This window comes from Macaca thibetana, chromosome 11, assembly GCF_024542745.1.
Source record: "Macaca thibetana thibetana isolate TM-01 chromosome 11, ASM2454274v1, whole genome shotgun sequence".
Lineage (NCBI taxonomy): Eukaryota > Metazoa > Chordata > Mammalia > Primates > Cercopithecidae > Macaca > Macaca thibetana.
Genome location: NC_065588.1, coordinates 108,417,005 through 108,432,959, shown reverse-complemented (window position 1 = coordinate 108,432,959; position 15,955 = coordinate 108,417,005). Strand labels below are relative to the sequence as shown.

The 15,955-nt window shown below is 43.9% G+C and overlaps 1 protein-coding gene across 8 annotated transcripts in view; it reads left to right on the top strand.

Annotated features, from left to right (window-relative positions):
* The window catches only part of HECTD4 (HECT domain E3 ubiquitin protein ligase 4), a 224,645-nt gene that overhangs the window by 157,659 nt on the left and 51,031 nt on the right, over positions 1 to 15,955 (top strand). For all 8 annotated transcript variants that reach the window (XM_050749617.1, XM_050749618.1, XM_050749625.1 and 5 more), the window contains exons 45-50: positions 6,617 to 6,720; positions 8,917 to 9,078; positions 9,191 to 9,339; positions 9,736 to 9,815; positions 13,126 to 13,289; positions 15,666 to 15,903. In XM_050749617.1, the coding sequence (XP_050605574.1) occupies positions 6,617 to 6,720; positions 8,917 to 9,078; positions 9,191 to 9,339; positions 9,736 to 9,815; positions 13,126 to 13,289; positions 15,666 to 15,903 (897 nt within the window). The remainder of the gene's footprint in view (positions 1 to 6,616; positions 6,721 to 8,916; positions 9,079 to 9,190; positions 9,340 to 9,735; positions 9,816 to 13,125; positions 13,290 to 15,665; positions 15,904 to 15,955) is intronic.

The window sequence follows — 15,955 nt, the reverse complement described above, 5'->3', positions numbered from 1 at the left end:
AAGTTTACAAATTGTTACTTTGTTGCTGTGTCTTTTTAATCTATCTTAAAATATAGATTCCTCTTAGTCTTTGCTTTTTTTGTTTTGTTTTGTTTTTTTCTGCCTTACAATTTGTTTGTGGAAGGTTTCCTAGTCTGAATTTTGATGACTGTATCCCTGTGGTATCATTTACTATGTTCATTTACCCTTCTGTTTCCTGTAAATTGGTAGTTGGCCTGGTTAAATGAAAATTTACCCTTTGTCCCCAAGGATATAACTGGACCCTAAGTGAAATTGTTCACAATTCAATTAGCATTCCTTCAATGCTCTAATGCTAACATTTTCACAAACTTCATGTTAGAAATGGACAGCTTTAAACTCCGTTAGTGTTTGTAGGTTCATCCTCTTTTTTTTTTTTGGTCATTTAAAAAATCTGTATTACTTTTTCTCATGCCATTTATTTTGTCAGTAACTCTCTAATATCTTTTCTGTTTGTAATTTTTGTTACTCTTTCACATTGTGGTCATTTCTGTTGTTTTCTTTTTATTTTTAAATTTGTCTATATCTGTTTTACTTCTCACATCTCTTTCTTTTGATAAGGGTAGTGCCTTGGATTCAGCAGAAGCTCCAGCTGGGAGATCCAGGAACCATTAATAAACCTCAGAGAGATCCTAAGAATAGAGAACAAGAACAGAAGCAAGGGGTGTGCTAGGCTTCAAGGGTGAAATTACTTGTGACTTCGTTTTGTACTCTTAGTAGGTCCTTAGTTCACTGCCTCTGACTTTTTTTATATTGTTGGCTTAGATTGCATTCAAAGACATATTTTGACTGATTATAGCAGCATATAACATGCTGAATTAATCATTTGATTTTCTATGGTACTGTTTCTGGGTATCCTCTTTTATATATTTTATAGAATAAAGAGGTCTTAATTGTGAAATTTACATTGATACTGAATGCACAGGGTAGGATTTGTAATAATTTAGAGCAGTGGTCTCACGTGGTTTTGATCATAGTCCACCTAACCTGTTTTTCCTAGCGGAAAACCACTTTGCGGTAACAAAGAGTTGCAAAGAAATGTGTGGGAAGTGCTTGTTAATTACTACAAAAAAGACTATGAGCTTATGCCCATTGATTTGTATTCTAAATAGTATCCTATGTAAAGTTGAAGAAGCCTTGGGCCGGGCGCGGTGGTTCACGCCTGTAATCCCAGCACTTTGGGAGGCCGAGGCGGGTGGATCACGAGGTCAGGAGATCGAGACCATCCTGGCTAACACGGTGAAACCCCATCTCCACTAAAAATACAAAAAATTAGCCGGGCGTGGTGGTGGGCGCCTGTAGTCCCAGCTACTCGGGAGACTGAGGCAGGAGAATGGCATGAACCTGGGAGGCGGAGCTTGCAGTGAGCCGAGATCCCGCCACTGCACTCCAGCCTGGGTGACAGAGCAAGATTCCATCTCAAAAAAAAAAAAGAAAGAAAAAAAAAAGAATCCTTAATAACTCACTTATTAGGTTACCAGGAATGGTTCTGACATTTAAAGTAAATAGCAAAGTTTACTGACTCCAGTATCAGTGATAAAAACCAGAGGGAAAAATCTACATTCTGGGTTACTTTGCAGAACAGTGGTAGATTCTTAGGCCTACAAGGGAAGCATAGACTACGCTCAGGAGAAAAACTGTTTAATAAACAAGATTCAAGGTGAGGGGTAGGTAGAGGAGAGAGAGTTACTTGATTTCATTTTTTAAAGTATTAAAATTTTTATTTTATATATGAAAATGTCATGAAATTTATCAGCGATAATGTATTGATACTCAAATTTTTAAAATTTTTAAATTTTAAAATATTTTAATCAACTTCCATTATTTTTCCTCTTCTGGGATGAATTAAGTGGCAAACTTGGCCATTCTAATATTTACTCACTGATAGCTAAATTTTATAGCATCTCTATCTAAAGAAGACAGTACCAGATTCCATTTGGTCTAGGGAGATAGCACTAAAAACTTTTTTCCTTGAAAAAATATTCCTGAAGGACGGGTGTGGTGGCTCACGCCTGTAATCCCAGCACTTTAGGAGGCCGAGGCGGGCAATTCGAGAATAGCCTGGCCAACATGGTGAAGCCCTGTCTCTACTAAGAATACACAAATTAGCCAGGCGTGGTGGGGTGTTCCTGTAATCCCAGCTACTCGGGAGGCTGAGGCACGAGAATCGCTTGAACCCGGGAGTTGGAGATTGCCATGAGCCGAGATCGTGCCACTGCACTCCAGCCTGGGCGACAGAGGAAGACTCTGTCTAAAAGAAAGAAAGAGAGAGAGAGAGAGAGAGAGAGAGAAAGAAAGAAAGAAAGAAAAATATATTCCTGATACATTAACTAGATCCCTTGGTTGAAATCACAGAGGAAGCCGATTTTTGAGCCTGAAGAAAAGGCACATAGAAACCAAAAAAGTTCTCAACATTATTTTACCCCCTTGCAGAAGCTAGAATCTCCCAGTTTCAGCTGTTTCCTCTTCTCCCAGCTTCCTAATGTACTTATTCCCTGAGCCAGATATTCTCCAACTTTGGAAGTTCCTCGGAACTCCCAGGAAGCATGATTACAAAGTCAGAATTTTAAGTAGAGGGTGGTCCCAGATGGCAGGCTACAGGGACCATCAGACCTCACTGGAAGAAACAGGGCTCCAAGTTTTGCCCTGACCCTCCTTTACCTACCCTTCTCCTGAGCTTTCCTGGATTCTACACTGAGCAATCCCTCTGCTGAGATCCAGGCTTAGCAGCTACTTCTTTAAAAATATCCCCCTCCCCAGCCTCATGAATGCACCAAATTGATAACCAAAGTCATTCCTTACTCTGGAATCAGCTCTCCTTCCCGATTTCCCTGCTTTACTTAATATTCAGACTAATTTTGTTTTTGTTTTTGTTTTTGTTTTTTGAGACAGGGTTTTGCTTTGTCGCCCGGGCTGGAGTGCAGTGTTGCAATCAAGGCTCACTGCAGCCACAACCTGGGCTCAGGCAGTCCTCTTGCTTCAACCTCCTAAGTAGCTGGGACCACAGGTACACACCACCATGCCCGGCTAATTTTTTTGTTTTGTTTTTTAAAGGCAGTCTCACTCTGTTGCCCAGGTTGGAGTACAGTGGCACGATCTTAGCTCACTACAACCTCTGTCTCCCAGGTTCAGGTGATTCTCCTGCCTCAGCCTACTGAGTAGCTGGGATTACAGGTACCCGCCACCACACCTGGATAATTTTTGTATTTTTACTAGAGATGGGGTTTTACCATGTTGGACAGACTGTTCCCAAACTCCTGACCTCAAGCGATCTGCCCAGACCTCAAGTGATCTGTCCAGACCTCAAGTGATCAGCCTGCCAAAGTGCTGGGATTACAGGTGCAAGCCACTGCACCCAGCGTAATTTTTTTAATTATTAGAAAAATGAGGGCCAGGCGCTGTGGCTCACACCTGTAATTTCAGCACTTTGGGAGGCCGAGGTGGGTGGATTACCTGAGGTCATGGGTTCCAGACCAGCCTGTACAACGTGGTGAAACCCCGTCTCTACTAAAAATACAAAAATTGGGCCGGGCGCGGTGGCTCAAGCCTGTAATCCCAGCACTTTGGGAGGCCGAGACGGGCGGATCATGAGGTCAGGAGATCGAGACCATCCTGGCTAATACGGTGAAACCCCGTCTCTACTAAAAAATACAAAAAAAACTAGCCGGGTGAAGTGGCGGGTGCCTGTAGTCCCAGCTACTCGGGAGGCTGAGGCAGGAGAATGGCGTGAACCCGAGAGGAGGAGCTTGCAGTGAGCTGAGATCCGGCCACTGCACTCCAGCCTGGGTGACAGAGCAAGACTCTGTCTCAAAAAAAAAAAAAAAAAATACAAAAATTAGGCCGGGCGCGGGAGCTCAAACTTGTAATCCCAGCACTTTGGGAGGCCAAGGTGGTGGATCACAAGGTCAGGAGTTCGAGACCGCCTGGCCAAGATGGTGAAACCCCATCTCTACTGAAAATACAGAAATTAGCCAGGTGTGGTGGTGCACGCCTATAGTCCCAGCTACTCAGGAGGCTGAGGCAGAAGAATCACTTGAACCCGGGAGGCAGAGGTTGCAGTGAGCCGAGATCACACCACTGCACTCCAGCCTGGGTGACACAGTGAGACTACGTCTCAAAAAAAAAGAAAAAAAAAATTAGCCGGGCATGGGGGTGAGTGCCTGTAATCCCAGCTACTCAGGAGGCTGAGGCAGAAGAATCGCTTGAACCCAGGAGGCAGAGGTTGTAGTGAGCTGAGATCATGCCATTGCACTCCAGCCTGGTCGATAGAGCGAGACTCCATCTCAAAAAAAAAAAAAGAAAAAGAAAAACGAGATGGGGTCTCCCTATGTTGCCTCTGGGCTCAAGTGATCTTCCCTCCTTAGCCTCCCAAAGTGCTAAGATTACAGGCATGAGATACCGTGCCAGGTTAGTTTTGATGCCCAGATACTGAGTCAAGTATAATGCCTCTTCTTTGTCCCTTCACATCCAATCACTTGCCATATCCAGTTCTTCCTTTAAAATACTCCTGAGGCTGGGCACAGTGGCTCACACCTGTAATCCCAGCACTTTGAGAGGCCAAGGCGGGTGGAATGCTTGAGCCCAAAAGTTTGAGACCAGCCTGGGCAAAATGGGAGAAACTCTGTATCTACAAAAAAGCCAGGCATGGTGGTGGATACTTGTAGTCCCAGCTACTCGGGAGACTGAGGTAGGAAGATCACCTGAGTCCAGGAAGTCAGCACTGCAGTGAGCTGTGATTGCACCACTGCCCTCCAGCCTGAGAGAGAGAGTGAGACCCTGTCTCAATAAAATAAAATAAAATAAAGTGCTCCTGAAATTTATCCCTTTCCTGCCCATTTTCACTACCAACCCTTTAAAACAGGTGCTTTTTTTTTTTATTGTAATTTTTATAGCCTGGGCAACATAGCAAGGCCTTGTCTCTACAAAAAATACAAAAAATTAACCAGGTGTGGTGGCTCACACCTGTGGTCCTACCTGCTTGGGAGGCTGAGGTGGGAGGACCACTTGAGCCTGGGAAGCAGAGGTTTCAGTGAGCCGAGATCACGCCACTGCACTCCAGCCTGGGCAACAGAGTGAGAGACCTTGTCTCAAATAAACAAAAATTTGTAGAGACGGGTTCTCACTATGTCTCCCAGGCTGGTCTCAAACTCCTGGGCTCAAGCAGTCCTGCCTCAGCCTCTAGAAGTGCTGGAATTATAGGCATGCACCATCATGCAGGGCCAAGGCAGGTGCTTCTTATCTCTTATTTATTTATTTATTTATTTATTTATTTGTTTTTGTTTTTTTTTTTTATTTAGAGACAGAGTCTTGGTCTGTCACCCAGGCTGGAATGCAGTGGCGTGATCTCAGCTCACTGCAACCTCTGCCTCCTGGCTTCAAGCAATTCTCATGCTTCACCCTCCCGAGTAGCTGGGATTACAAGCATGTGCCACCACGCCTGGCTAATTTTTGTATTTTTTGTAGACATGATGGTTTGCTATGTTGGCCAGGCTGGTTTTAAACTTTTGGCCTCAAGTGATCTGTCTGCCTCAGCCTCCCAAAGTGCTGGGATTACAGGCGTGAGCCACCACACCCGGCTTTCTAAGACCTAACTTCATGATATTTTCATTAAGCCTTTCTGGATGCTTGAATGAAGTCACTGCTCATTCACCTGTGCCTCTGCTTGTACCTTGTATTACATAATCACATACTGCAGCCTTGCACTGTGCTCTTTACCGTGTGTGTGTGCCTGTGTGTGGTGTGCGTGTGTGCGCACCTTATTTTCCCTCCATAGTAGGAGCTTTGGCTCATTTATCTTTGTATTCTCCAACACCTTGCAGTGTGCCTTGCTCATAGCAGGTGCTCCATAGATATTAGATTTTTGAAGATTAATTTAGATGATAAGGATAATAGTCTTCATTTATTAGATGATGAGAATAATAACACATTTATTGAATGCCTGTGCCAGGGACTTAGCCACGGGCTTTACTTATTTCATCACGTCTTCACAACAGCCCTGTGATACACAGGTGCTGTTGTTACCCAGTATTGCAAGTGAGATGATAAATACTGAGTACTGAGGCCAGGTTCTGAATCCAGGAGTTGGACTGCACCAGAGGCTAAGCACTTGCCCTCATTGTTGTGCTGCTGAGCTACGTATGGAAGACAAAGATGTCTCGGGGTATTTGTTCTTTTGTAAGAATTTCAGGCCAGGCGTGGCGGCTCGTGCCTGTAATCCCAGCACTTTGGGAGGCCAAGGCAGGTGGATCACCTGAGGTCAGGAGTTTGAGACCAGCCTGGCCAACATGGTGAAACCCTGTCTCTACTAAAAATACAAAAATTAACCAGGTATGGTGGCACGTGCCTGTAATCCCAGCTACTCGGGAGGCCGAGGCAGGAGAATCTCTTGAACCCAGGAGGGGAGGTTGCAGGGAGCCAGGATTGCACCACTGCACTCCAGCCTGGGCAACAGAATGAGACTCTGTCTCAAAAAAAAAAGATAGAATTTCATTGAGCTCTGTAAGTGCATTTTATTGTTTTGATGCTGCTCCAAAAGAGTCAGCATACTCTTGGGAGTAGCAGGAACTGTTTTCACAGATTCAACATGTGCCTTCTACAGGAGAGCGACTTGCAGTTGTGGAGGTACAGTGTGAACGGCTGAGGATGCTGTACCGGGACTGTGCTCGGCCCCCACCGCCTCCTTTGCAGGCTGACCGGAGACAGGTGAGCCCTCTGTGGTGCTTTGCACCTCCTGCAGCCACCACACACATCATTGAGTAAGGCCAGCAGCAAGTTAAGGATATTTAGAATAAGTGTTTGCAAAGCTGTTTGGAGGTGCGTTCTTTTGTGGTGACATGCCCTCCTTTGCGGTGCCATGCTCTCATCTTTGACTGTCAAAGCAAATTAAGCTGACATTCTGAATATTGGAAAATCATAGCAGGGGAACAAAACTTAGTAATTTATAAATAGCTTCTTTGTGTTGTCAATAATAAAACAAAAGCTTTTTTTTTTAAGTTTAGAGATACAGTCCCTTTCATAATAGAGAATATGAGTGAGTAATTAAAAAACAAAAGTGGGCTGGGCATGGTGGCTCATGCCTGTACTCCCAACATTTTGAGAGGCCGAGGTGGGCAGATCACATGAGGCTGGAAGTTTGAGACCAGCTTGGCCAACATGCTGAAACCCCATCTCTACTAAAAATACTAAAATTAGCTGAGCGTGGTGGTGCACATTGGTAATCCCAGCTACTTGGGAGGCTGAGGCAGGACAATCGCTTGAACCCGGGAGGTAGAGGTTGCAGTAAGCCGAGATTGTGCCACTGCACTCCAGCCTGGGGGACATAGCAAGACTCTGTCTTCAAAAAAAAAAAAAAAAGAGGGGCAAAATGTTAAAAAATAGATACATCTGTTAATGTTCTTAGCAGCATTATTCACAATAGCCAAAAAGTGGAAACTGCAAATATCCATCAATTGATGAATAAATAAACAAAATATGCTATAGCCATGTAATGGAATATCATTTGTTTATAAAAAGGAATGAGGTTTTGATATATGCTACAACATGAATGAACTTGAAATTACACTAAGTGAAAGAAGCCAGACACAAAAGACCACATCTTATGTAAGTCCATCTATATGAAATGTCTAGTACAGGTAAATCCATAGATATAGAAAATAGATTAGTGATTGCCAGGGGCTGGGGGCAAAGGAGAGTTAAGGGAAGAGAGGAACAGGGATTGACTACTAAAGTGTATGGAATTTCCTTCAGTAGGGACAAAAATGTTCTAAAATTAGGTCACGATAATAGTTGCACAATTCTGTGAATATACTAAAAACCATTGACTTACCCCATAAATGTATACACCTACCATGTACCCATAAATATTAAAAATCAAAACAAAACATTGACTTATACACTTCAAATGGGTGAATTGTGTGTTACATGAATTCGTTTTTTTGGTTTTTTGTTTTTTTTAAATGGAGTCTCGCTCTGTCCCTGAGGCTGGAGTGCAGTGGCCTGATCTCAGCTCACTGCAACCCGACGTCCCGGGTTCAACCGATTCTCCTGCCTCAGCCTCCCGAGTAACTGGGATTCTGCAGCCTGGGCGACAGAATGAGACTCTGTCTCAAAAAATAAAAATTAAAAAAAAAAATAAAAAATAAAAAAAGATGCTTTTATCTGATAGAGAAGCTTGAGATTTTTATGGTTAGAATGATTAAAAATAAAACTGAGAAAGCAAGACAACTAACCTTTAAAAAAAGAAAAAGGAAGTGTCACTATGGTACCCCTGCTTAGCTTTGAGCTGAATATTAAGTCATGCATTTATAAATTGAACTAAAATTTGTTCTGTAACTACATGGGGACTATAAGAGGATAGGGACCAGACCTTGGAATTGATGATAATGGAAGATAAATAGTGTCTTAAAAGGGTAGTAAAAATTTTATTTGGAAAAAAGATACGCTTTTTAAAAAATATATGTGCCTGGCGGGGCATGGTGGCTCACGCCTATAATCCTAGCACTTTGGAAGGCCAAGACAGATAGATAGCTTGAGCCCAGGAGTTTGAGATCAGTCTGGGCAATATAGCAAGACCCCATCTTTACAAAGAAATACAAAAATTAGCTGAGTGTGGTGATGCACACCTGTAGTCCCAGCTACTGGGGAGGCTGAAGCAAGAGGATCACTTGAGCCCAGGAGCTTGAGGCTGCATCTAGCTGTGATTGCACCACTGCACTCCAGCCTGGGTGATGGGAGTGAGACTCTGTCTCTAAATAAATAAATGTGTGTGTGTGTGTGTGTGTGTGTGTGTGTGCGCGCCTATATTTTAATTCCATCAGATAAAATTTTTTTCTTCTTTGAGAAAATAAAGGGATTGGTGTTTGCAGTTCTACTGAATATGGGTTTTTCCCCTCAATGCAGCCCAAAGAGATTACTTGGAGCCCCTCACGAGTGTTTCCGCCTGTTCGAGCCTGCATGTTCTCATCTCACCTTACCTCAGTCACCTTCCTGGCTGACCCCAGTGCTGGGGGAGGCCTGCCCCGGGGCACTTTTATCTATGCCACATCACCACTGCCAGTTCAGGTGAGACATCACATGACACACTGTCTTTTGCATTTTCAAATTTGAAAGAGAAAGCAGGTCTCAGGCCCGGGTTTAGCCCTCTGATTGCTGCTCTCTTCTGGCATCTCTTCAGGCCCCGTCTTTTTACTGGGAAATTGAAATTGTTTCCTATGGAGATACTGATGATGACACCGGGCCCATAGTTTCCTTTGGCTTCACTACAGAAGCAGAGAAGCGAGATGGGGCTTGGACTAATCCAGTGGGCACTTGTCTTTTCCATAAGTAAGTAAAAGAAGTAGCTCAGCGTGACAGAGAACAGTAGCTTCCCACAAGGTGTGTAAGGTGTTCAGGAAGTCAAAATAGAGTTCTGTCTTCAAGTGAGTTTGGAGAAAGGAGAGCATTATTTTTCCATTCTGGAGATTTCCAGTGCACATTAGTAAGATTCCTTCCTAGTTGTCCTGTAATTTTTTAAAAACCTGTTTATTTTCCAAATTCTATAACCCTTTATTCTAGGAATACAGTTTGGGAAATACTGGTGTGGGTATTTTAATACTGAAGTGATATTATAATAAATATCACAATGCTGACCCCCCCCTCTTCACCACTTCCCTGCTTGTGTGTTGGCCAGTGAGGCTTATCTTTCTTGTCTTTGACCTCCCTTCTTTGTATTTTTCATAGCAACGGCCGAGCCGTGCACTACAATGGCTCCAGTTTGTTACAGTGGAAGAGCGTTCGCTTAGACGTGACTCTCTCCCCCGGTGAGTGCAGTGGGAGCTTTTCCACCCTGTGTGATTCTGTTGGTCTCAGATTTGGGTCTAAACAGGTTAAAGTTAAATAAATTTAGCAATTGGAAATGGGCAATTTGTCATTTAGTGAAAACCAAACACATCCTTACTGCCCTCTAGTTTACACCAAACACCTCACTTTATGAGCCCTCACCATTAGAGCCTCCATTTGGTAACTCCAGAGTTACATGTACTTTTGTGCCTTCATCATTAGATAATTCAGAGATTTTGCTTCTATCTGAAGTTTAGTCTTTCTTCACTTATTCACTAATGAGCAGATAAATAGCTTCAAAAAAAGAGAACTCCACCTCTAGCTGTGAGGCACTGGAGAAGTGCCTTATCGGGCCAGGCACAGTAGCTCACGCCTATAATTCCAGCATTTGGGGAGGCTGAGGCAAGAGGATCACTTGAGCCCAGGAGTTCAAGACCATCCTGGGCAACATGGCGAAACCCCATCACTACAAAAAATACAAAAATTAGTGGTGGCACATGCCTGTGGTCCCAGTTACTCGAGAGGCTGAGGCAGGAAAATCACTTGAACCCAGAAGGTTGAGGCTATGGTGAGCTGTGATCATACTACTACACTCCAGCCTGGGTGACAGAGTGAGACCCTATCTCAAAAGAAAAAGAGAGAGAGAGAAATACCTTATTGGTGGTTATAGCCTATAAACATCTGGTCAAGCTTTGACAAATATTCTGCCTCTATGTTTCAGTCACATAGACAGTCAACTCAATAAAGAACCCTTTCCTCCTTCTTTTTAGCCTCTGTAAATAACTAGATCTATATAGTAGTTGAATTAGGATTGGCTCTACATACTCCAGCTGTAGCAAAAAAACAGAATTGTCCTGCTGACATTTGAAGCAGCCGAATATGTTGGTTACTTATTTTTAGACAATACATCTTAGGCTTCATCTATAATAAAACTTAAATTGAGATACTTAGTAAGCAGTCTGGGATGATGAGATGGGGAATATGAAGTCACTCCAATAGGTAACCTCTTGTAGCTGCCTGGAGGGTACTTTTGCCATCACTTGTCGTTAAGGGAGCTGCTTGTTAAATTATGCTTTTCCTGGGAGCACAGTGTGGTTTTTTTGTGTTTTGTTTGTTTGTTTGTTCTTTTGAAATGGAGTCTTGCTCAGGCTGGAGTGCAGTGGTGCAATCGCAGCTCACTGCAGCCTCCACCTCCCAGGCTCAAGCAATTCTCCTGCCATAGCCTCCCGAATAGCTGGGATTACAGGTGTCTGCCACCACGCCCAGCTAATTTTTGTATTTTTAGTAGAGACGGAGTTTCACCGTGTTGGCCAGGCTGTCTCAAAACTTCTGACCTCAAGTCATCTGCCTGCCTCAGCCTCCCAAAGTGCTGGGCTCTCAGGTGTCAGCCACCACGCCCGGCCCCTGGCAGCGTAGTGTTTTTACTCAAGCCAAGCCATGTTATGACTTGGAAATCATTTCAGGGCAAAGTAGTTTTTCTCTTACTTCACAAAGCAGAACTCAGACATCTCAGCAGAGTACTTACCTAAGTGCTTTAAACACAAAAGGGTGTGTGGGGCAGGGGGGCGGTGGTAGGTTGGGGGAGTGTTTTCAGTGTTTTTATTTTCTTGTTGCTGTATTTGTTGTTTTATCAGTTTTGCTTTTTGAGAACGTTTAGGACTGGACCACGGGCATACAGACTACCCTCTTCCTAGAGAAATGTGTCTGCAAAGGAATAGGAATTACAACCCAATCTGTCTAACAGAATCTCAACCCCTCTACCAATACATGGGCTTCCATTCATCAGGAGATACTTGCTGAGCATCTCCTACCTGCTAGGCCCTCTTCTGGCCCCTGGGGATGCCGTGGCGAACAATGACAAGTCCCCAACTATTGGGAAGCTCGCATTCCTGTGGTACCTAAGCCATAGGAGACTCTGTGATCAAAACAGCACCTTAGAACTTCATCCACTTATTGCAGAGTTTAGAAAAGATAAATTATAAGGCCACACATGCTAGCAGCTTGCTTGAGACAGCTGATGTAAGAGAGGCTGATACGATTGACAGGCTCCTCTTGATTCTGTGAGTCCTACCTCGGTGTCCAGTCATCTTGTCAGATAGCAGCCTGGATTATGTTAGTTACCTTCACTTTTTGCAAAATGCCTTAAATGCCTATAAGTAGGGAACATAATGGAATTCAATGGTCTATCTTTAGCTTACATTGTGAATGGAGTTTAAAATTATATATGTATTTTTTTTCTTTTCTTTTCTTTTTTTTTTTTGAGACTGGGTCTCACTCTGTCACCCAGGCTAGAGTGCAGTGGTGCAATCATAGCTCACTGCAGCCTCGACCCCCTGGGTTCAAGTGATCCTCCCACCTCAGCCTCCTGAGTAACTGAGACCATAGGCACACACCACCATGCCTGACTAATTTTTGTATTTTTGTAGAGACGAGATCTCACTGTTTTGCCTAGGCTGGTCTTGAACTCCTGTGCTCAAACAATCTTCCCACCTTGGCCTGCCAAAATGCTGGGATTACAGGCATGAGCCACCACATCTGGCCTTAAATTATATATTTTAAGGCCATTTCTGAATATTCCACCGGAGATGATATTACTATTACCTTTTTACTTGTTTGTCATAAGTAATTCTCCATGTGTCAAAAGAGAAAAACTTCCATTTTTTCTATTTCAAAAATAGTACCTAGTGTTTTTCATTTTTGTCTTGCCTGCCAGGAAAATAAAGGCTAAATTTAATATGTAATTGCGGTAACTGATTTAACACAGACACTAGGCATTTTCCTTCTAAAAAATTCTGACAGCTTCTTTAAATGGGTTGTTTCTGTTATGTTGCTTTATATCTAAGTACAAAAACTTAGGCTGGGTGCGGTAGCTCACGCCTGTAATTCCAGCACTTTGGGAGGCCGAGGCAGGTGGATTGCCTGAGGTCAGGAATTCGAGACCAGTCTGGCCAACACAGCAAAACCCCATCTCTACTAAAAATACAAAAATTAACAGGGCATGCTGATGGGCGCCTGTAATCCCAGCTACTCTGGAGGCTGAGGCAGGAGAATTGCTTGAACCTGGGAGGCAGAGGTTGCAGTGAGCCAAGATGGCACCACTATACTCCAGCCTGGGCAACAGAGTGAGACTCCATCTTGGTAAATAAAGAAATACAATAACTTCATGTCCATTTCAGAAGTAAATGAGGGCATAAATAGTCAGTGATGTGTAGGGTGACACTCTGGTTGCAAATTTAAATTTTACTTAATAAGAGAGAGAAAATGTGTTTTCCTTCCCATTCTCTGCTATAGGTGACGTGGCAGGAATTGGCTGGGAGAGAACCGAGGGGACTCCACCTCCTCCGGGACAACCAGCCAAGGGCCGGGTGTACTTCACGTACTGTGGGCAGCGCCTCTCACCGTATCTCGAAGACGTCTCTGGTGGCATGTGGCCAGTGGTTCACATTCAGAAAAAGGCAGGTTACCTTATTGGGAAAGGAAAACAAATTCTCCTTCGTCACCTGTTCCTGTTAGACATGGAAAAATGAAAGGGAGCAAACAGGCCCTCGTTGTACATAATATTGGTACACAATGGCAGAGGAAGGGCAGAGCCAGCCTGAGCGAATGCATGCCTTCCTTTGTGTTGACCCCACAGTCTTAGATTGAATGATGCTATATCAGGAACTTAGTGCTTCATTGCTTTGACATCTTTTTAGCAACCTTTCCCAGACAACAATGCAAGGAACACTAGAGTTCTTTCAAATGTCAGTAAAATGATTCCATGATCAAGTAAATTTTGAAAATGATTCTCTTTGGTTGCTCAGTATGTCAGAAACTTGGAGAGATCCTTCAGTAAAGATTTGTAAGTTCAACTTAGTTAACCAGCATCCCCATACATATTTAATGATGGAACTCTTGTTTCTTAAGGAGCATCTATTAATATCCAGTGTTCTGGAACATTATTACTTACTACATGCTGGTAGCTCCCAAATCCATATCTCTATTCCAGACCTTTCCCTAAACTCTATGCTCACATACCCAGCATCCTGGGCAGCATCTCTAAAGAGATGCCTTATTGGCATGTCAAGGTTAACATGACCGAGACTGAGCCTAACTCTTCCCCAAACCCAAAACCGCCACTTCCCCAGTCTTCTTCATCTCTCAGGAAATGTCAGCTCCATGCTTTTAGTTGCTAAGGCCAAAAACCTTGATATTCTCCTTGACTTCTCTTTTTTCTCCTGCTTCACATCCAACCTGTCAGCAGATCTTGGTTCTAACCTTCAAAATGTATCTAGAAGCTGACCACTTCTCCCATTCCTCCATCAGCAACCCAGCCCTACCACCATCTTCCCTTGGGTAGCTCATCACAGTGTTCTAACTCCTCTCCCAGCTCGCATTCTTGCCTGTTCACGTCTTATCTTTTTTTTTTTTTTCCCCCTTCAGGACATCTCTAAGGTAATACATGTCTTTTCAACCCAGCAATCACAATGATCTTTTTTAAATGTTAGTTGGAATGCCACTATCCAGTCAGTGGCTTCTCATGTCATGCATTTTAAAAGCCCAAGTCTTCACAATGACTTACAAGATGCAAGGTGTAGTGGTGCCAGAATAGTCCCCATGGCTCTGGAGGCTGAGGTGCGAGTATCACTTGAGCCCAGGAGTTCCAGGCTGCAGTGCGTTATGATTGCACCTATGAACAGTCAGTTGCACTCTAGCCTAGACAACATAGTGAGACTCCATCTTTTTTTTTGTTTGTTTTGAGATGGAGTCTTGCTCTTGTTGCCCAGGCTGGAGTGCAATGGCTCGATCTCGGCTCACTGCAACCGCCACCTCCCAGGTTCAAGCATTCTCCGTGTTAGCCTCTGGAGTAGCTGGGATTACAGATGTGCACCACCACACCAGGCTAATTTTTGTATTTTTAGTAGAGATGGGGTTTCATCATGTTGGCTAGGCTGGTCTCGAACTCCTGACCTCATGACCTGCCCACCTCAGCCTCCCAAAGTGCTGGGATTACAGGCAAGAGCCACCGCGTCCGGTGAAGACTCCATCTTTTAAAAAAATAATCTATAAGGTTGTATAGGATCTGGCCCTGTACCATGCCTCTGATACCATCTTTTATCTCTTTATTTGTTGAGTGAATTAATGATGCCAATCATTTAAAGCAGCATTTCTCAGCCTGTTCCATTCATGCATTCAACAAATATTTATTGAACACTTACTCTATGTCAAGCACTATGCTAAGCTCTGGGTATATGGCAGTGAGCAAAACAGATACGATCTCTGTCTTCACTGGGTTATGATCAGTTGGAGGAATAAGACCGTACCAAATAATCACATAAATATACATGTGTATGTATATAATCACAGACTAATAAATGCTGTGAATGAGAATCACAGACTTCCTGGAAGCAAGTGGCAGGCACATCTGACTTGTATCTCTTAATCTGAAGAAGTGCTGCTTGAGCCAGGTCTGGAATATTATTAGCTGGTCTTAACTAGGCAAAGTTGGACAAAAGAATATTCCAGGTGGAAGGAACAGCATGGGTGCTGGTGTCAGGTAGAGAGAAGCAGTATCAGGTAGAGAGGAGCAGTGTTGGAAACAAGAGAGGTCAATGCGTTTGAGCAGCAAAGTGCATGAAAGTGTGAGATGAGGGACGGAGAGGCAGGGCTGGCTGTACAGGGCTCTGAGGGCAGGTGTGTTCAGTCCCTTCAGCCCCTGCCTGGTTTCTCATGCCAGCACACACCTCAGGCTATTCTTCCAAGGTGACGTTTAGTGAGCTGCACCTTGGGCTCTTGCAAAAATAAAAATAAACCTAAGTCTTTCCAAATCCTTCATTTGGTCTCCTTTCCAGAACACCAAAACCCGAGCCAACTTTGGCTCCCGGCCATTTGCCTACGCAGAAGGGCAGGCCCACCGCAATGCTGCCGACCTGTGCACCGACCTAGCAGAAGAGATCAGCGCTAACTTCGAGGCCCTTCCCTTCGCCATGGCATCTGACAGTGACAATGATGCTGGCACCAGTATTGCATCAGACCCAGGCACTCATGGGCCACCATGCCGGATTGCTGCTGTGGCCACCGCTCAGCAACGTAAGTCACCTCCTGGGAGTTACTGCCTCCATGGCTTCCTGAGACCGTGAAT